Below are 22,962 nucleotides of genomic sequence, written 5' to 3' on the forward strand. Positions count from 1 at the left end.
AAGAGGTCTAAGAACCAAACTAACCGACATAGTCCTGAGAATTGGCAAGCTAAATTGGCTATGGGTTTTTTCGCCTTCTGGAGTGGAAATCTCGTACCAATTAGTGCAATAAGGGACCTCCAGCCCGCTAATCCGATGATCTCAAAGAAGTGGCGGGGAGTGGGTGGATGAGGAAGGTGAATGATCGTGTGTGGTGGTGCACTCTCCAAAAATACTAGGTAGCAGTGGACTCATATAGGTTCATATTATGTATATCAAAATTTTATAGTGGCTTTAGCTACCTTCTCCCTGTGTTAATGTTTTTGTTACAATTTCAATTGTTAAACTTTCTAATTTGAGTATTAAACCTTAAAATCACAGCCCGAGATTCGTTAACAAATTACACAACGACACGTTTGATTCACCCATCTACAATAATTGGATCTAGACCACGATTCATGAAAATAATTGTCGAGTAATTACCCGAAGTTAATTTATAAATATAGCCATTATGGTTCGAGATGGAATCCTACTAATGCAATTTGCTCCGTTAGTCACAGGAATAACATCTACACAAAGTAGCTGTTATCTATAAGAACAACGGTGAGTCAGTGGGGAGATAAAACGCTAATTTTGAACAATAGAGTTTTAATTTAGCTAAGTTGAGAAGTAACGTGTATGCCTGTGGAACTATTCGGGAGCACACCTCTAAAATACCCGGCTGAGTCACGCGCTGTTTCACAAGTCGCAGCGATACTTTTGCCAATCGGTATAGCTTCCTGTTGGTTTTACTATTCGTGTTTTTTTTAGGGTTCCGTGCCCGAACAGTGCCAACGGGACCCTATTACTAAGCCTCCGCTGTCCGTCCGTCTGTCTGTCAGCGGGCTGTATCTCGTGAACCTAATAGATAGAAAAATGAAATTCTTACAAAATGTGTATTTCTTTCGTCGCTATAATAAACAATAAAAAAATTCAAAATGGTCGCAAAAAAAATTAAAACAAAACAAAAAGTGTTATTTCTACGTAACTACGTAAGTGTTGTTTGTTAGTGTTATTTCGATTGTACGGAATCTTTCGTGTGCAAATCCGACTCGCACTTGACCGATTTTTCTCTCTCACTAAATAGGTGATGAGTGATAGAAACGCATGAGTAGGTTCCTTCTCAATGATTGATTTGTCTATCTCAGAGTGCATTTCACTGAATGATTGTTTTGGATTCAGAGGAGTTGCTTCAGCTTTTCATATTTTTTAAATATAGAAACACTAGCTTATGCCCGCGACTTCGTCCGCACGGATTACACAAATTTCAAACCCTATTTTACCCCCTTTGGGATTAAATTTTTATAGATTCTTTCGTAGCGGATGTCTACGTCATAATAGCTATCTGCATGCCAAATTTCAGCCCGATCCGCCCAGTAGTTTAAGCTGTGCATTGATAAATTAGTCAGTCAGTCAATCAGCTTCTCCTTTTATTACAATATATAGATTTACTGTTGTAGATAGATAGGACCCCCTGAACTCTAAGATGAAAAAAAAGGAATTTGAAATTTGTGTAGTCCACGCGGACAAAGTCGCGGGAATAGGCTGGTATTAAATAATAAATATCTGTATGTATAATGTTGTAAATATTATAGGTATCATTAATTGTTTTCTTGATGAGCGGACATAGACAACTTGCTATTGTTTTGCATTTGGCAAAGTCCCTTCCCTTCATTCTTTATTAATTCCAATTAGAAGACACATATTTGTCTGCTCACTTTATTATTTTCTGTCAGGTGCCATTTGAATTTCCTACCTTTACTGAGTGTCCATCAACTTTCTTGGAACATCTACCAGACTCGTAAATAAAACCTTTCACTTCTAATAACTAAGACCACTATGGATAAGTGAACTTTGAAAGTTACATTGATTAAAATTTGTTTAAGGGCGTTTTAGAGATATGTTCATGTCTGTAAAATTTTAAAAATCTTAGATAATTCTTAAGGATGATTTATTTTATAAGCGACTAGATGATGCCCGTGGCTTCATTCGCGTGGCTTTAGATTTTTGGAAAAGCCCGTTTTTTCCGGGATAGAAAGTAGCCTAAGCCCATCCCTGGGATGCAATCAACCTCTGTACCAAATAGATAATCTCTGCGATTTTGTCCAGGTGAAATTATTTTTTAAACATCCCGAGATAAAAATTGCCTGTGTCCTTCCCTGGGATGCAAGCTGGTTTGTCAAAATCAGTTAAAAGGATGAGCCGTGTAAACCTAGCAGATAAAAAAAAGAAACATTTCGCTATTGGGTATATTAATTAGTATGGCTTGTAGGTTAACAAATTTTTTGTTAATCCTTTTTGTCTAAAAGTCATAGTTTTTTTTTTTATAAATCAAATAAGTAGCAATATTAGGTTTAATTACCTAGGTACTCGACACAAGAACGATCGGTCGTATATCTATACCATCTTGCTACAATCTCAGTCAAGCAATTCTTTGATGTGATCTGGATACGATCACGAAGGATATAGCACATTAACAGAGACTGCCCCAGATCTGATTCTACCGTAGAAGTTGGCACGAAATTGTAAACTGCCCTCTTTACAATAGGCTCTAAATACCATTAGTGCTTTGCTGACAACGAACAGACCTCTTTAATGGGTCATATATTATGAAGACAAGACCTCCGTGACGGTTATGATGAGCTCTTAAGCCGATCAACAATAATTTGCCAGAGTTGAGTGACGAATTTTATCTTCTCTGGTAGTAAAAACTGTATCAAACAGACAATATTAAAGTTAATGGGATTACTTTTTGAATCGATGAAGAATAACAAGTGTAAATTAAAAATTTATAACACCCCCGACGATCCAAAGTATTTGAGTTTTCCAAAACATCATTTTCAAAATAAATAATTATGTATTTAGGCAACGTCCATCTTGACAGCTTGACATTTGTCTATTGACATAATATTATGAAACTAACGGTTATCTAACCTTCTTTTCTACAAGAAAACTAGAAAAGAGCTGATAACTCTTAAACGGCTGAACCAATTTTTTTAGATTATAGCTAAGAACACTCTCGATCAAGCCACCTTTCCAACAAAAAAAAACTAAATTAAAATCGGTTCATTCGTTTAGGCGCTACGATGCCACAGACAGATACACAGATACACACGTCAAACTTATAACACCCCTCTTTTGGGTCGGGGGTTAAAAATAAGAATATTCTTTATTTGCAAAAAGAATGTTCTAACTAACTGTATAACTTTGATCCCAAAAAAAAGTAAAAATTATGTCATGGTAGGTGTAGTATAGCTAAAACCCTGCGGGAACTCTTAGATTAAGGAAAGCCCTCGCTCTTACATTGATTGTAAGCCATGCTATAGTAAAACTACATCTATACTAATCAAACTAATATTATAAAGGAGAAAGTGTGTCTGTCTGTCTGCTAGTTTTTTACGGCCAATCTGGTTAATCTATTTGACGAAAGGTCCAGAGATAGCTTGCATACCGAAGCAGCATTTTTACTCTACTTGAAATTGAAAAAGTTCTCAAAGTATTCAAAACAACCTTTTACGTAAACGCATTCGCGGGTATCGTCTATGTGGTACAACGATAGCTTTGATCCCAGAAACAGATAAAAGCTACTTTTTATCCTGGAAAAAGTGTTTCCACGAGATTTTTAAAAACCTATACCCATACGGACAAAGTTGCGCGCATCATCTAGGTATACTTATGATAATAAGTAATATAAATTTAGTTACGGCCTTTGAACGCGCTAAAAATCTTATTCACATTTTTAGCACCGCATAAATTATTCGCATTGTCTCATCGCTAACTTGAGCTTCATGTATTATCGTCCTTTATTTTTTATTTTATAATTGTACACAAGGACGCCTAAATCCGTGCGGCAGATATTTCCGGATCGAATGAAAGAGTCTTGGATGAATCAGACTTTTTTAAAGGCTTGGATGTACGACGTAATTCCCTGTCACCCGTTGAACGTGATTCAAACATTAAAAGTTTGGACGTTCTGTGGATTTTTTGGCACTCGACTTTAAAGTAAGCAAGACGGCACTTCAATCTCTACTCCCTAATTATACCTGTCATGATAAAATATCTCGATTTCTTTAACTCTATTATTAGTCCGCTCTACGTACATTTCCACTATCAATACAATGTGTCAACGTCGAGATTAGTTTGCTAGACGTGTTCCTCGCCTTCAGCTTCAAGTCTTTAAATATTGTCTAATAGAAAAGAAACTGTCACTTCATGGCCAGTTTCCGCGAGGTGTCAACTTCTGACGTAATCAGAGCAGTCTGCGTCCCGTCCCGACGCCAAATCGAAAACATATTAATGCCACTGATCAAAGAGATCTCTACCTACTTACTTCATTCAATTTACGACAACACTCGATCGATACAACGCACACGGCTCTCGTCGTATTATGAGGATCTTATCCATGACTCGACTTCCATTTCACGGAATCAAATATTTAAAAACCCGGTCAAGTACAAATCAGACTCGCGCACTGAGGGTTCCGTACTCGGGTATTTTTTCCAACATTTTGTACAATAATCCTTTCATATGATAGGTACCCCACTTGATATAGTTATCTTACTGTGAAAATTGAAACACATTTTAATTTTTTTTTTAAATTATGTGACCACAAACTCGTGGTTTTCAGATTTATTTCTGTATCTGCTTGTGCTATGAGACCTACCTACCTACTAAATTTCATGATTCTAGGTCAACGGGAAGTACCCATAGGTTTCTTGACAGACACGAAGGACGGACGGACGGAGGGACGGATGGACGGACAGACAGACAGACAGACAGACACGTTTTTCCTTTTGAGGTACGGAACCCTAAAAATAACCCTTTTTTGTGATGTAGCCCCAAATTCACAGTTTCCCTTTAATTGACCTTTAAGACATTGCTTCCTGCCAAACTTCATGATTCTAGGTCAACGGGAAGTACCCTATAGATTGTGATTCCCTGGACGGGACTTGACAGACAGACAGACAGACTACAAAGTAATCCTGTGAGGGTTTCTTTTTCTCCGGAGATACGGAACCATAATAAACGTTACCCGAATCACGAGCGCCCGGTGAGTAATACGTATTTGATGGATTTTATTGAAACATGCACGATATAATCTGCCACACCACCGCATCTTATAAGCTTGCCTCTTATAATAATTTCGCTCACGTGATTATATCTACCTTCATAGTGGTTATATCAACCTGTATGTTCTCAAGGTATTGTGCTAGTCAGAGATAATAAGAACAAGAGTGCAGTGATTTATGGGACTGATATAAATAACGTCGCTAAACTGCACGATGCGATTGTTTCGGCTATCCATCTTGCCAAAATAAATTTCAGTGTCATTTTCGAGCCTATCTAAATCGTTGAGTGTGTGACACCTGAGGTATTTCTTCACGAATGACGTTTGAATGTTGACGCTTACTATTTGCATCTGGGTTGTAATCAACCAGGTGGCCAATCTACGTAAGTACCATCCCAAAACATGATAAATGGAACAGATCTGATTTCAATAAACACCATTTAAAATGCCAAGTGCAAGACAACTAAAACACTATTTTTTTCCTAAACCGATACTGCTTAGAGCATAGTCGCAAAAACTAGTGTGATATTTCCAAACACTATCCAAAAGTCATATCCAATCCAATAAAAGTATATTTATTCATTCATATCCACACCATGAGTCCATTCGGATGTATTATGAGAACCTCCTCCTTTTTCGAAGTCGGTTAAAAATTTGATTTATTTCTTAATTAAGAGTTTCAACAAGCCCTTATTTTGATAATAGAGCATTATTCAAACTTAAATTTACTTATGTCTCTCATTTAATGTAAGCTGATGCATTTTTATAATCTAAAATTGTCTAATGGTTGTCTAAATTGTCTAATGGTGGCAAGTGATTAAAACAAAATTCATAGTAGGTACTTAACAAAGTTTTGAAAGTTAAAATTAAATAAAATCTGATCACAACTTCTGCCGTTTGATATGTTATTAATTCTGCGAAGTTTGCTGTCGTAAAATTCGGTGCGTATCACATATGAGTCATCCACTATGGCCCAACGATCGTCCGGAGACGATCCATCAACAACACCGCGAGACTACGCCTAAACCCTGTCAGCGGTTAGCGAGTGCGCATTAATTAGCGCACAAGTGTCACAATTATGCACATATGCATTAATTTTGCGAAGTTTAGTGTCGTGGAATTCGGTGCGTATCACGTATTATAAGTCATCCACTATGGCCCAACGATCGAGAAGACGATCCATCAACAACACCGCGAGACTACGCCTAAACCCTGTCTGCGGTTAGCGAGTGCGCGTTAATTAGCGCACAAGTGTCACAATTATGCACATATGCATTAATTTTGCGAAGTTTAGTGTCGTGGAATTCGGTGCGTATCACGTATTATAAGTCATCCACTATGGCCCAACGATCGAGAAGACGATCCATCAACAACACCGCGAGACTACGCCTAAACCCTGTCTGCGATTAGCGACTGCGCGTTAATTAGCGCACAAGTGTCACAATTATGCACATATGCGTTAATTCTGCGAAGTTTAGTGTCGTGGAATTCGGTGCGTATTATAAGTCATCCATTACGGCCCAACGATCGAGAAGACCATCCATCAACAACACCGCAAGACTACGCCTAAACCCTGTCAGCGGTTAGCGAGTGCGCGTTAATTAGCACACAGTGTCACAATTATGCACATATATATATGCGTTTATAATTACATGCAAACCATTGAGGTTTTTAAATAAACACAGCCGAATACGAAACACGATTTTAATGAATGTGATACCAATCGGTTCATTATTAAGGTCCAGGTGACATAGGCTACTTTTTATATGAACAAAATATGTTGGATGTTATATCCAACAAGTGTAAATTAAAAATTTTCAACACCCCCGACCAGTGAAGGTTACAGTAACTAGAAAAGAGCTGATAACTTTCAAAAACCAAAAACTTGGAGTTTTCCAAACATTTTCCAAAACATCATTTTCAAATAAATAATAATGTATATCTAGGCAACGTCCATCTTGACAGCTTGACATTTGTCAATTGACTTAATATTAAGAACCTAACGGTTATCTAACCTTCTTTTCTACAAGAAAACTAGAAAAGAGCTGATAACTCTTAAACGGCTGAACCAATTTTTTTGGATTATAGCTAAGAACACTCTCGATCAAGCCACCTTTCAACCAAAAAAAACTAAATTAAAATCGGTTTATTCGTTTAGGCGCTACGATGCCACAGACAGATACACAGATACACAGATACACAGACACACAGATACACAGATACACACGTCAAACTTACAACACCCCTCTTTTTTGGTCCGGGGTTAAAAAAGTTGGGAAGGTCTCCGATTTTTTTTTGTCATCGTATCGCGTAGGTATGTCAAATGAAAGAGGGCAAATGTTCTTAGTTTATAAATACATATAGATATAGTACAGTATTAAAATATACCAAGTGACAGAAAAACAATTTTACTATTTTAAACCATCGATTAAGTATAAGTAGTCAGGTTTTAGTTTTGAACTTTATCTCGTCATAGATGTACCTAACTTGATAAATGACGGAATCCCATACAAAATTACATCCCTTATTTAACCTGCTTAGGGATGGAATTTTCTAAAATTATTTAGTGAGCGCCTATATTGTAGAACGAATTTACTATCATAATTTCATGTTCGAACCCCGATGGTTTTTAGGCTGTGCGTTGATAGATCAGTCAGGCAGTCAGGACGTCTTTTTTTCGTGGTTAAATGGTTAGTCTTAAAATCTTATTTCTTTTACCCTAACTATTTTGTTGTTCAATGAGAAACGCAAATATGAATAAGTATCCTATTTTAAAAACTTTTTGAGCATACAATACAAATTAAAAACCCTTTCGGTTAGGCGGTTTTATTACGAAAACTACACTGCTTCCGCTTTACATTAAAATTTATGCTTCAGATTATTCTGGGCAGGCTTGAAGACTTGGTAAGTTATACTCCGGGAGTAATGAGCTATTAAAACGGCAAACTTGGCACGCCAGCCGCTCTATTATTTTCTAAGGGCATGTGCTGTAGTTTTGATATAATCATATCAATATACAGCAACACGGAAAGGCAAATAAGGTCATCATATTTACCACGGGACGGATGATAGCTTAGTGGTTAAAACTTGGCGTCCTATGCAAGAGAACTTGGGCTCGATCCCGGCCACGCACCTTTAACTTTTCGGCGTTATGTGCGTTAGCAATTAGATTAATAAAAAAATCATGAGAAAACCTGCATGTCTAAAAGTTCTCCATAATTTTCTTAAAGGTTGTGAAGCCAATCTGCACTAGACTAGCGTGGCAGACTATGGCCTAAACCCTTCTCATTCGAAGAGGAGAGCTGTGTACATTAGTGGGCTGGCGAAGGGTTCATCATGAACACGTTATCAATAGTGAAAATAGTTCATATGCAATTCTAGAAAATAGAGAGTTCTATCGCCGGGGAAGTTCTTTTTTAGTGAGAACCTTCACTAACTATGCAGATATCGAGCTGCTGTACACTTTTCATGGTTACCTATCTCAAATGGTATCCGCTGCAAATGCCAAGCTTTGCCTGTCACATTATTTGTTTTCATTAGGCAACAAAATATTACTCATCTATAGCTCAAACGTTGAGACACTTTCCCTTGTCTTTTACACATGTCATGTGTCGACGAGTTACTCGTTTACGTCGGAAGTAAGTTGTTTTTGCGCACTGCACTTTTGGCCCGAGCGTGCCTGCAAGCGCTCTGAATTAGGGCCGCTTGCTGCAATCGTTTAATCTGTAAATGAACCCTGCGCAATGGGCACGCGTCACGCGCTTTCGTCCAATACGATAAAGTTGTGCCCGTCCGGCACAAACACAAACACCTGAACGTCACGTGTTGTAATCAAATTGTTATTACTCACTCCAAGGTTTAATACGATAGCTGAATTCAGGAACGGAAAAACTCGAAACGTTGAAAACCCGGGACACGGAATAGGATTGCAATCGGATGTCTACGAGTGCATGAGGCAATGACGGAGGAAGCGGAGGTCGTCGACCGCCGCAGAGAGCGCTGCGCGCGCGCCCTACCGACGAAAACGGCAGAAAACCTCACGAAGGGCGGCAGCACACGGTATCCGCATTTAGCTCGGGCTGACGCGGCTGAGTCACCGCACCGCGAATAGCGGCGATTTGTTTGTTGCACCGCCCGCTCCCGGCTCTCCCGCCGATTATTTCGAGCGCGCGGCGTGCGCGGGCAGTGCTGGCCGCGCGCTGCCGGCGAGAGGACGCGCCATGCCCCCGCTGCCCGCGCCGCCCGCGCCCCACGCGCGCCTGCGCCGCCGCGACCTGTGCGACGTCACCACCATCAGGGACACGGTCAGCTGTAGTTGGATATTTTACAGTGAGTGTCGCCCGCCGTACCTTCCTGTCGTCTCCACCGCGTCTACTTCCTACGCGGAAGTGTCGTAGCCAGCTCGCGTCACTGCGCTCCGACCCTTGCTTTTCGTAGCCGCGCGGTTACTACGAGCTTTCGTAATCCAGTGCAACCGAATAGTTGGTTACCGATCGTCGCGCAGTCAGTATCTGAATAAAAATTATATTATTCCCAAACATTGTAAACAGTTTATTGCGTCGACTCTATTTAAGTGATAAATAACAAATTGATCGATCGAGATAAATCTTCCAACAGTTAAACACAGGTCTCGTTAATTGCCCATTGTGCCACAAGTGTTAACAGATGAATCGCTCATCGTAATTGACTGCTTTGTTTAGTTCGCTGCTGCCATCTATTTGCGGGAAAAGGAAACGCTGAAAGCTGAAATCTAGGTGAAACTTCTGACATCAGCAACCCAAAGTAAATTTAACTCCTGACGTAGTGAATGAACCCTACCGTTGTACTGCGACTCGTCCTTTGAGAACATCTAGTATACTCTTAGCAATTTATAACATATCAGTTTCGGTTTAAAACGTGCATAATATAAACTAGTTCAATAATAAATCGGGGTCAAGCGGAAGATTATTGCATAGTTAGAAGCGATATACATAAGTAAACTCAAGGTAAATGACTATTTGAAATAAGTATCAATAACAAACAAGCACTGATAATAAAGTTCGTAATAAATGATAATATGTTAATAAAAGAGCTGAAATCTTGTGTATCTGTACATGATTCATTGCTTTTGTCCCATTTATAAATAGTACAAAAGACAATCTTAAAGGCAAACAAAAATTAAAACTATTTAGTTTAAAAAATCCATATTTGGCTTTTCCTAATCTTTATGCATCATCATCATTATTATCAACCGAAAGATGTCCACGGCTGGACATCTCTTGTAGGGACTTCTACACGCCAAGGTCTTGCGCCGCCTGAATCCAGCGGCTCCCTGTGACTCGTTTAATATCGCCTATCAACCTAGTGGGGTCTACCAACACTGCGCCTTTGGTACAAGGTCGCCACTCCTTGGGACCTCAACGTCTATTGGTTTTTTGAACTATGTGCCTGCCTATTGTCACTTCAGCTTCGCAACCCATTGATCTATGTCGATTACTCCGGTTCCCCTACGGGCGTCTTTATTTCTGAATTAATCACGTAGAGAAACTCCAAGCGTAGCTCTCTCCATCGCTCACTGAGTAGTGACTTAGCTTTCTTATGAGGGTTGAAGTTAGATCCATTATGTTGTCACTAGCAACACGCACTGTCCGAAGACTTTGCTCTTTAAGCGCTGAGGAATTCTTGAAAGTCACCGCATTGTTATCCCAGGAAAATAATATGCATCATAGGCTGCATCATCACTTGCTAGCAGGTGTGGTTGCAGCCAAGCGCTTGCCTGCAAATTAAAAAAACCTACCATTATGTGATTAATGATTCCTACTATTATGTGATTAATTTAGAGCCTCAATAGATCTACGGTTAAATGTGCGGATTGAAATCTGAAAGGTCGCCGGTTCAAACCCCACTCGTTGCACTGGCCGTACTTACTCCTAGCACAAGTTTTGACGCTTAGTAGAAGAGGGGAAAGAGGAATAATAGTCAGTATGATAAACTATGCTAATGTTCTTCCAAAAAAAAAAAATTAAAATGGCTGTAATAGTACGATGCAGAGAGATAGAGAGATAGAATGAACTTTACAGTAGAGATTATTTTGTTACAGGCAACAGTAGTGGGTCGCCGCCCGCAGAGGGCGCCGCGCCGCCGCCAGCCGAGCCCGACCCGGACCTGGACTCCATGCACATGATGCTGGACCCACACCTGCGCCCCATCTCGCCCGACCTCACCAACGAGGAGTCGAAGCGCATCTTTGAGGAGCACAAGCAGTTGGCGCAGGAGTACCTTAAAGTGAGTTCCGACCCAATCCAACACGTCAGCCTGCTGCTTAGACACGGTCATCCACCCACTTCCCGTAATCTTCTTAATGTCATCGATTCAGCGGGCTGGTACACTCTCTCTACTTCTAAAAACGTCTGCACCATCATCTGTGGATTCGGTATTAGACCAGACAGCATTTGAGCTGGATTTTATGCCAGAGAGAGAGACCTAAAAATTGTGACACCACACTTTAGTGTTTCAATGAGAAGCTATCTCGTAGAATTATCTCGTGTGCTGCAAAATAAGTTGAAATCGAAATTAGGCCCTGGAAATGCCTTACAAGCTGACAAATCCTAAATGACCCTCGATTTCTCCTGTTTGGCACAGGAATTTGATTCTTTGATTGAGTTTTTGATTGAACTCTTTGATACCTCAATATATAAAGTAGATGTCCTTCTCCGGGATGCAAGCTATGTCTTTACTTTCGTCAAAATCAGTTAAACGGATGGGCTGTGAAAGCTAGCAGACAGATAGACACAGTTACACATTTATATTAGTTATGGTTGTTCAATATTCAAATAACGCTGTCGTTTTAGTCTATTATTGGCGTTCTTCAAATATTACACATCGGTATTGGGTTATGACACGTGCATTCTAAATCCTAGCTCGCTACTTTGTACTCACATTCGATACAATTGATATAAGCAATGTGCAAAACCCGCTTTTGCTTGAAAACGACTGCGTTGCTATGGAGTATTTTCAGGAACGTTGGGCACGTGTTTAAAGATCTAAATGATCTTGCTCGTAAACTTAAAAATGTATGTCTTTCAAACGAATTTCCACTGAACGGACAAAACAACATAAACTCGTGTCGATCAGCAGACATCGTGCATACAAAATTTCTAAGAACGCGCTATCCCGAAAAATGATTGCAAGGATTGAAAATCGTAGACAAGTGCATAACATACAACGGCCCGCATCATTGAATTTGCGTACAAATACAAACAATACCACCATTTTTATGTCACATTGGCAAAATTCCTTTGTGCAGAAAAGCGACCTAACACCGACTAAAACCGAATGTACACCAATGAAATACAGACCTTATTGCTTGACATTTAGATTTTAAACACAAGAGCAACAGACTCATGCTATCTCGCTTATAATTCGCGCGTACAAAACATGGCGCGTAGGTGACCAATAGCGGAGGGATGCGCGCTATGATAGACAGATGTTTTCGCGCAATTCAAAAATAAGATTTCTGCGCAGGTACATCGGCGTAACCTACAATAGTGGTAATACTGTAGAGTTTTGTTTTACTTTTTAGTATACCAATCTGGTGTTTGACAACTAGTCAAATCAGTATCAAACGTCAAAACACGAGCTTCTGTGAAATACTAGCATGTGACGTCACAATGATTTGACGTGCTTTTTTAGTTTAATCGGTAATTTAAAATGTTTATTGCACTTAAAACTAACAAACGACGTGGATTTTACTTATTTTGGAAGACGTAAACCTTTAGAGTTTAAATTGTCAAAAAGGCAGTTGCTCTCCACTGTTTGCTTTGCGCTGGCCTATACACAGCCATGATAATAATTCACAGTATTAATTAGAGGCTTTATTTTGTATTCCAGATACAGACTGAGCTTGCCTACCTGAGCAAGCACAAGTCGGAGCTGGAGGAGCAAATGGACGACGAAGAGCTCCGGCAGAAACGGGAGATCATACAATTGGAAAATGAGAAGGTAAGAATATAGTAATTTCACGTACTCACACAACTCATGTACCCTTGCCTTCGTTTAGGTAGATATAGTACAGTGGCCGGCAAACAACTTGAGCATTGACGCGAGTGGCTGGCGAGTGGCGCGTGCACGCGATTGGTTGATCAGTCGGTGTGGGAGGACGCGATTGGTTGACACGTGGACTTTCGCTCCCCGGATTCGCCAACTTTCTCCCACTACACTTCTTCAGATCCATGTTGTTTGCCGGGCACTATACGCGACAGTTCGAGGTGGCAACCGCGCTAACCCGGTGGAGAGTGTGCGAGTGACGTGCGGGTGTGCGGGGCATTCCCCCACCTCATACCCCGATCGCCATCTTGACTGTCGCGTCCTATATATAGGTAGGTAGCATTTCAGAAAATCCTTTTTTGTGGGGGTCTATATATTATTATACCTATTCTTTTGTTAATGGATGATTATGGACGTCAGGTTATGTAGGATTTTTAAGGAAAATAGGAACTCTGGAAATATGCTCACTTCGTTGTCTGTCTGTCGTGTCTGTCAAGAAACCTGTAGGATATTTCCCGTTGACCTAGAATCATGAAATTTGGCAGGTAGGTAGGTCTTAAAGGGATTACATTTTCCATTAGCTCCACTCCCTGAACATGTATTGTACTGGGACAGGTTTAGATATCCAACTTTCTTTTCCAGGATTCGTTAGTCAAACTGTACTGCACGCTGAAACAGCAGTTGTCGCGAGCAGACAATGACGATTGGCTTCTACAGGAGGAGCGGCCGCACGAGTGATTGCCTTCACGACACTGGACTAACGACGTCGAACTTTCAAACATCTACTACGAACGACTGAAGATGGGCACATCCATTATCGGTATTTCATAGGATATATTTCGGAGAGTGTGCACAGGAACTTTTCGATCTTGTCCCCCACTCACCGTTTTACTACCGAATCGCAAGACGTCGGGCGAGTTTATATCCTTATGCCGTCGACATTCCATCTACACGCACGAAACGTTTTGCGTCATCATTCCTCATACGCATGGTTAAGGTTTGGAAAACTCTTCTGCGAACTGCGTTTCCTACCAATTACAATCCGGGTATCTTTAAAACAAGAGTGAATAGGCACCTTCTAGGTAAACGTGTTTCATCTTAGACCACACCATCACTTTCCCTCAGGTGTGATTGTGGTCAATCGCTTGCCTATAACGAATAATAAAAATACCTGTTGATGTGAGACAAGATTTTAAATGTTAAATAGAAGCAGGCATTACATAATCCCATACAAATGACAGAGACGAAAATTTCAGTGGGCGTTAACCATTTCGAGTGACCAACTAATCACAAACGAAACTATGTTTTCGAAAATTGCGAATGTTTTTTGAAAACATTCATGTGATTGGTTGGTGACCCAAAATGGATTACGCCCACTGAGATTTTGCGTCTCTGTCATTTGTATGGAATTACGTAACAGAGGAGAGCCCTATGGTAACTTCTTTCCGTGGATTAATACGCTGTTTTTGCCGTGTCTGCCACGCTACGTGCTAGTAGATATGCCAACCTCACGTCGTTCCTAGTCGATAGTCCAACGTCCTGTCTAAGGACACAACTGCGCGCGTCCGCGCTGTGACGTCACGCTCGCACTACGCACACATTCCGCGCTCCATGTGCATACTATGTTTGTGTTGCCATTGTTCAGGACTCAGGTTGAAATCTATAGAGCGCACTTTGACTTTGCTGAGACTGAAGTTTCAGTTAAAACGAGACAGCTTGGTGCCAGCGGTATAACGCTGTCCCATTTTAACAGTGTCTAAGTCTGAGCAAAGTCAAAGTGCGCTCTAAAGATTTCAGCCTCAGTTTTCAACTGTCGTTTATTGATATTCAAAACGGAAATCTGACATTTTCAGAAATACAAGATTTGAAAAAGGTAAGAAACTATACATTTTCTTGCCTTTTTTCCTAAATTTGCGAATGCAGACTAAAATTTGTTCAAGAGCTCATACACTTGTCATTAGAACCTTTGACTTAAGTTACAGCCTGGTTTAGATTATAATCACCTGTATTTGAGATAAGGTTTAAATAAGAGTCTTACGCTGAGTTTTTGAAAATAATTCAAAAATAGAGATTAAATTAATTGAATCCCGAGAGTCCATTTAAATTAGTTTAATCTCCACTTAAATTGAATTTGATTTGAAAAACTCAGCCATAAACCGTATGTTTGTATCGTTCAACAAAACATTATTTACTGATGTGATCAGGTGTACAATAGTATTGATTCTGTTGGCAACTAAATTTTAGAGTATTCGCTTCCTCTTCTTACTAATGAAAATAAATGAAATGGGCAGACACAGTTTGACAGTTTTTAGTTTAATTTAGAGCTGTCAAAACTCGTGACTAACTGCCAGTCCTTAAATTATTAGCGTGCTCTAAAATTTAGAGTTTAAACTTTTGCAAAGTAATTAATTCAACATCAAGTTTATGATATATTTGTTTATGTATGTGATTTGTCGTTTAACCAAATCCTTCTAGTCATAATGTTATTAATTTGACATTCGTAGCTTTTAGTGCAAACAATATCTTTACAGAAAAAAAAGATTCCGACGAATTGAGAACCTTCTCCTTTTTTGAGGTCGGTTAATTAAAAAATTTATATCTCATTGAAAGAGAGAACATAATATTATATACTTCTCTATTATAGTACACTTAAAACGGTATTTTTATGCCACATTTTAATACGTCTTTTTCATTATCCGTTCATTTGATTGCATTAAAAATCGGTCAGTTGCGAGTCGGACTCGCACCCGAAGGGTTCCGTAGCATCGTACAAGAAATAACACTTTTTTAATTTTCATGGCGGCTATTTAGTAATTTTTATTATTTGTTACAGCGGCCATAGAAATTCTGTGAAAATTTTAATTCTCTATCTATAGCGGTTCACGAGATACATCTTGACAGACGGACTGACGGATAGACAGCGGCGCCTTAGTATTGGCACCATTCGGGTACGAAACCCTGAAAACGGCATTGTAGTTATTATTATCGTAAGAGTTTTTTCATTGTGTCCGTAAGCTTTGTTCTCATGTGTAGTGCGGTGCGAGGGTCTTACTTACTCAGTGGAGGCATTCTTAGGGTCTATTTGATTATTGATCTCATGTCGCCAAACGAGCCTTCATCGATATTATTTTAGCTCCCTGACACTAACAATAATTGATTGAACATGTTACATGAATTATTCTGGGAAAGTAGTATTTTGATGAAAAATTCCGGCCCAGAATGTTGCAAAGAAAAAGGTTCGGCAAATATTTTGTATGTATTTATGTCCCGCCGCGCCTCTAGGCGACGCAGTTTCATAGAAAATGTATAGCAGGTGGATTTTTGCGGTGCAATGCATCTCGATCCTGGGTCGACGCTATCCCTTTTAAACGGTAAAACATCAAAAAATGTATCAAGGTATTTAGCAAACCAATACATTCGCTGCAAAACGATTAGCGCCTCCATGCTTAAAAATAACTGCAATATACAAATGCATTGGTGTGCTAAAGGCACAGCCTTTCGATGTTCCAAATAAACATATAGTACAGAAAATACTAATCATCCAGTACAAATTAATAATTACCATGTTGGGGAGTTTTATTTTGTAATTTTTTTTGTGTGTATAATAATGTTAGGTATGTCCGAATTATTTGACTTATAAACGCTTTGATGAACAAGCCCACTGCCTAGTTCATTGTTTACGAATTTTTCTACTAATCTCCTTAAAACTGATCGCACATTTTGCAGTATTTAGAGCCGGCAGGTTGTAGACTGTTCACTATATATATCATGTTGACACCATTGCTGTCAGATTTTTATTGTGTGTAGTGCAATGGTACCAACACGGCGGCAAGGAACAAGTTATAGTGACTTGTCTGTAGAAGACGTTTTCTGCAGGCTTGATACCTACTAGTTTGCATATCTCGACATTTTATTGATTTATTTAATAAATAATATCTCAGTATGCTTACCAAAACGTATACTGAGTCAGACGACACAATATATCCATATTTTGTTAAATTCAGAGATATTATACTAAAAATATCTAATTTTTGGTGCTGATGTCGAGAGACTTCAAGTTGCAAAACACCAGTATAGTATAGTAAAATGGGCAGCGCTCCAAGCGGGAGACTAGTTAAAATCGGTAGTATTGAATAGACTATATTGAAATAATGAAGTTAAACAATTTTACTTTGACATGACAATTGTTTCAATATTCGAAATCTATCAACGTTGTCGAAATGTGCAAACTTGTACCTAATGGGTACAACACTAGAAAAGCGTTTCTTGCGGTTCGTCTCGTAATGTGCGATCAACTTAATACCTACCTACTTATATCACAATTTCATAAAGAGCACGTTTTAGTGCTGTGTGTGAAATACAATTTTAAAGGAGTGTATTAATGCAGGTTTCTAATAAATTCTAATATTTATTAATTCGGCTGTAGGTGTATTTGTAAAAAAAAAACTGAATATAAAGAGTGTATGCATATTTGATTTTATGTAAGACAGGTAGTATTAGTAGCATTAAGTATTGTTAAGTTTAATAAATGATTATAAAGTATGTTTGTGTTTTATTTGTTGCTTCCTCTATTAATTGATTCTTTATGTGAAATCTTACATAGGAATCTGTATCAGGTAGTGCCTTGTTTTTGTAATGACACATGACACACCACGTATTGAATGACTAGTGTGACGTGTGATTTCGACATCAATGCATGTTACGTACACGAAAATGGGAAACGACCCGTACACCCACAGTCTTCTACCAGTGGGTTTACACGTACATGCACTGCGTTAGAGTAGAAATACAATGTGAAAATATGTTGATACATCGTATCAATAAATAAAGAGGAAATATGTCGTTAAAACACAGCACTTTTTAAGAGTTGTAAGTGAAGGAAATAGTTCAAGTAGTAATAGTTATAAGGGCTGGTGTGGTTTTTCAATGCGAATTCCATTTCAGTTTGCGAATTTTATCAACTTTGGTGGCCCCATTTCTTAATAACAGTAAGATAGGGAATATAAAGAGTATTTCTATCAAAACGTCGAGGCTTCGACATCGTCAAATGTTAGTACATTTGACATAGGTAGCCCTATTTGTTAATTCAGGATCGAACCGAGTTACTTCTAGTTTACTCTGCTAATAATTACTACTGATCATCGATGCTGCTTAGCGACAAGTGCATGATCATCCGTGTAATGGCCCATTTACACTAACAGAATCAAAGCGACAATCTAAAATTTTACATAGCCATTGATCTCCACAATAAAATGGCCATACCGGGAATGCACGCATTCGAGAATGCGCTTGCGCGCGTCTTAGTTTTTTCTAGATAGAAATTCATGCATTAGGTACGTTATGAACAGAAAGATCAATATAACATTTTAGATTATAACTTCAGTTCAATTTGACTCTGTGTCAGTGTGGATCGGGCCTTATAGAATTTAGGGTTTTAAATAAATACTTTCCATACGTCGTCAATACGCAGGTTCTATTGTAAAATAAAACAAACTCGATCAGTCATAAAATGTATTTTCAGCTTTATTTTTCATCGTACCTGTCTATTGGAATGGTGAATGAGTCACAATACAAAATTAAGATCCCAGAATTTGGCACTCACAAACGTCGATCAAAAAAATGCATTTGAGATTCTGTGCTTAAAAAATAAATGCTTTTTCGATGCAAGACATCGATTGGACGAATATTTATATAAACAATTATTTACATTCAATCTTTCTGCAAATGACTTCACATATTATTTTGGACACAATATTTGTGTATAAGCTCCTTCGTCAAACATTATTTAAACTATATTTATACATAAAATTGTTTGTGATAAAATAAACATGCCAATTCTCCTAACCTACAAATTATATTATTAATAATCTCCTATTTATTATTGATATGGTAGTAAAATATTGAGTAATAAATAAAATTATGCCGAATTCCAAATAAGAAAGTTAACTTGAAATATTATAAATCTTTAACATAAACAATAATTCGTCGCCGACAGGACGTCGGTCTGACCCTGTTCAAAACAAAGCGAAATTAGAAGTATAATCTTTTTTTTTTTTAAACAAATAAGCGTCTCTGTATCACTGAGGTGGTGAAAATGCAATAAAAATCCCAAGATCCATTCCACTGCTAGTCAATAAATAAGAAAATTCATTTACTAGGAAAAGGGAAAAAAAATGTATGCTGTTACATCACATGAATAAAATAGACATCTACGTCGGGTTTCAATATTCAATCTATCTATAATCTGTCGATAAGTTCCGAAGAAACATTGTTATTTGTCAAAAAATATTTCTTGACATATAACGACGTCACCAAGTAACTGATAGTCTACAGTGAATATAGAAACCGGTTCGATTGTAAGACATAAATCAGTGAAACAGATCTCAAGTTTGGAAAATATAGTAAGGGGAAGACACGCTGGACAGACACTATACATTTAGGATATTAAAAATATTATAATATTATGGATCTACCTCAGCGCTACATTAATACTTAAACATACATAATATATTTAAAATAACATTATGTCTATAATAGTAACACATTTTTACATACTTATTATTCGTTGTGAAGGGCTTAAAATATAATCTATTGAGTCTGGAAGTTCAGAATGAAAAAATAATACCTATTCAAGCCTTAGGTACTATATTAGAGACGATATGCACTAAAATATCATTAAAATTGTTTCCTAGTCTATAACTTTTAAAATGACACAAGGTCACCATAATTATTTGAGACATCAAGTCAAAATACGATGTAAAAAAAATCTTTAAAATGCAGCAGTTAAAAACTGTGGATAGCCCGGCCCACACACGACTCTTTTTCGCCCGACTTTGGAATAAATAGGCATTTACTTAAACAAAATCGGGATGGTGCCTACTAGTCAAATCAGCAACTTTTTATCAGTCAAACCGCTCGCTTAGAGCTTATATGAAATACTACATAGATGTGACCTCATAAACATTTGAGGTACTTTCATAGTTTTTCAGTTGAATCGATAATTTGTAAACTTAAAATAAACATGGGACCTGGATTTTACGAATTTTGGATGAATTACTATTAAAACTCTTTTTTAAACATTATAGGCAATCATCCCAATTATACGCAATAATGCCAAAACAAAAGCATATTAAATTAGTTACATTAGCAATGATATTGTGTTTCAAAAATATTGATGTGGGAAAATAGTTCCCCAAATTCAACATTAACAATATGAGTAAAATAGAAAAACTAGGTCTACATCGATTCAGACACGATTCGTTAATTTAATATTTATAAGCCCTTATGTGATGAAAATAGGCGGCGTGGGCCTTTGCATACACCTGCGACTTTTACGTGATCACTCGGATGTTAGAATTTAATATTGTTGCAACTCGCAACCGCGCCCACTTTTAAACGCGAATAAGCATTAACGACCGAAATTAATAAATAATTTAATCTATCTGTAATAAGTCTACAAGTTACTTAACAACATTGTTATTTGTCAAACGTTGTTTTGACAACTAATTATATTGCTAGATAATTTATCGACAAGTTACAAATAGATTGATTATTATTTTATTTTAATTTAGGCCGTATGTCGATCTGCTGGATCTGCCCTAATTATTATTAATCCATACTACCCAAACTAATATTATAAATGCGAAAATGTGTATATCTGCTACATTTAACCGAATTTAACGGGCACAGAGACAGCTACCCGGAGACGGACATAGGCTACTCTTCATCCCGAAAAGTCGAAGCCTCGACTACGGGATTTTTAAAAACCTAAATCCACGCAGACAAAGTCGCGGGCATCTCTATATACTAATAAACTATTTACTCGGGAACTTTATCAGAATTCCCAACCTTTTTCATAAAATTTATCATACTAAGCAACATAATAAAGACAGAAAATCTATAACAAAGATCTTCTGGCACATTTTATTTGAGGAACATAAATATGGGGAATTAAAATAAAGGACAGTTAAAATAAAGCCTTATTAAGCTAAAATCCTATACAACAAGGTATATTAGTAAAAATAAGCTCCGAAGATAAGAAGGTATATTCGACTGTAAACTGGTAACATGCCCTATCTCGATTTTTGTGGATTTCACTTCATATTAATCCGTATTTTCGCAGAGTCACAGTTCACAGTTACGAGCTTGGAACAAAAATTTGGAAAAGCATCACTAATTAGCTGGAAAAAAACAAGATTTTTCCTTCATCAGGTAAAGTTGTTAAAGTTGAGATAGTAGCGTTTACTAATTCACAGTCGATATATGGCAATACACAGGCAGTTAGTGTCGAGTGAATGAAATCTTATTAGGACAAAAACAGCTACTTAATAAAAAAAACCGGCAAATGCGAGTTAGACTCGCGCACCGAGGGTTCCGTACTCGGGTATTTTTTTCGACATTTTGCCAATAAATCAAAAACTATTACGCGTAAAAATAAATAAAAATCTGTTTTATAATGCACAGGTATCATATGATATTATCCCACTTGATATAGTTATCTTACTTTGAAAATTTAAACACCCTATAGGTTTTCTTGACAGACACGACGGACGGATGGACGAAAAGACAGACAGACAACAAAGTGATCCTATAAGGGTTCCGTTTTTCCTTTTGAGGTACGGAACCCTAAAAATAAACATTTCTACTAATTAAATGAATCCTTCAAAACTGTTATTACTTTCAAACGTTCCGTTCCTATGAGTATTGAGTCACAGACAACAAGGTTGCCCCTATGTCTGCTATAATCAGATGGCTGGTATAAAATATAGTATAATTTATGGCTAAAAGGAGCACCGTCAATAACGAATCCGTATAACATATTATGCTAATCCATCTATTGATTCAACAAATACTAAATTCTTGCTAGGATCTGTTAATCTACGTAATATTGGTGATGACATAGGTACACAAGTGAAAATATACTATAGTAAAAAAATATGACAATAATTTACTGAAAAAGTTACGAAAATCCGTAAGTATTATAATAATCTCAATGTATTAAAATCCAAATGGTCATGGCTAGGGAGTATTGTAACATAAAAATTCAATCAACATAAAAAAAAATTGCCATTTCTGAGTAAAAGGCGACTAAATATTGTTTTTTTTTTTTCAATTTTGTGTTCATATATTATTTTTATCATTTTTATACATATTTTGGAAAAGTAATATTTTCATAAGTTAAAATAAATTATCATAAGATTAAAGCAGTTCGTATTTTTAACCGACTTCCAAAAAAGGAGGAGGTTCTCAATTCGTCGGAATCTTTTTTTTTGCTTTTACTTAAATCATTAATTAATAAGTTAAGTCGCTTCTAAAAGGTGCCGTGTGACAACATAATTTCGATCATAATAATATAATATCAGTAATATTAGATTGAATTTTTTAACTTTTTTTTTTTGAAAAATTTATAAAAATATTATAAGTAATTAAAATAAATTGTGACTATGATTGAGTTGAAACTATGTACCAAATCCAAGTCGTAGCCACCGAGTGTAGCTTCAACATAGAATCTAGAGGGACAATCTATCACACATACAATTTTGTTAAAATGGTCATCAACTTACGCCTAAGTAAACTTCAAATATATACGAGGTGTAACCAGCACGCTAGCAAAAACTTAGGGTTATTATAAAACTACTTAAACACAATCTAATGCCAATAACCATTATTGCATTATTTTGTAGTTTTGCATGCTCGCAATGTATAGCGTGCAAAAAACTAGAGTGAATGCCCCACCTACGACGCGGCATTGACCCCGAGTAGCCTATTTACGTGTCGTTCGTTGATCTCCAGCGTCAGTCAGATGTTTTATTTGCAATATATTGTGAACTTTAAAAAATACAGGGTTTTTT

The 22,962-nt window shown here is 37.6% G+C and overlaps 1 protein-coding gene across 1 annotated transcript in view; it reads left to right on the plus strand.

The window, feature by feature from the left end:
• The window catches only part of LOC123874001 (mitogen-activated protein kinase kinase kinase 7-like), a 32,254-nt gene extending 17,984 nt beyond the window's left edge, over positions 1–14,270 (plus strand). The window contains exons 8-10 of the mRNA XM_045919141.1: positions 11,166–11,350; positions 12,956–13,066; positions 13,754–14,270. Coding sequence (XP_045775097.1) covers positions 11,166–11,350; positions 12,956–13,066; positions 13,754–13,849 — 392 coding nt within the window. The 3' untranslated portion in view covers positions 13,850–14,270. The remainder of the gene's footprint in view (positions 1–11,165; positions 11,351–12,955; positions 13,067–13,753) is intronic.
• The last annotated feature ends 8,692 nt before the right edge of the window (positions 14,271–22,962 follow it).

The sequence above is a fragment of the Maniola jurtina genome, chromosome 17 (genome assembly GCF_905333055.1).
Source record: "Maniola jurtina chromosome 17, ilManJurt1.1, whole genome shotgun sequence".
Taxonomy (NCBI): Eukaryota; Metazoa; Arthropoda; class Insecta; order Lepidoptera; family Nymphalidae; genus Maniola; species Maniola jurtina.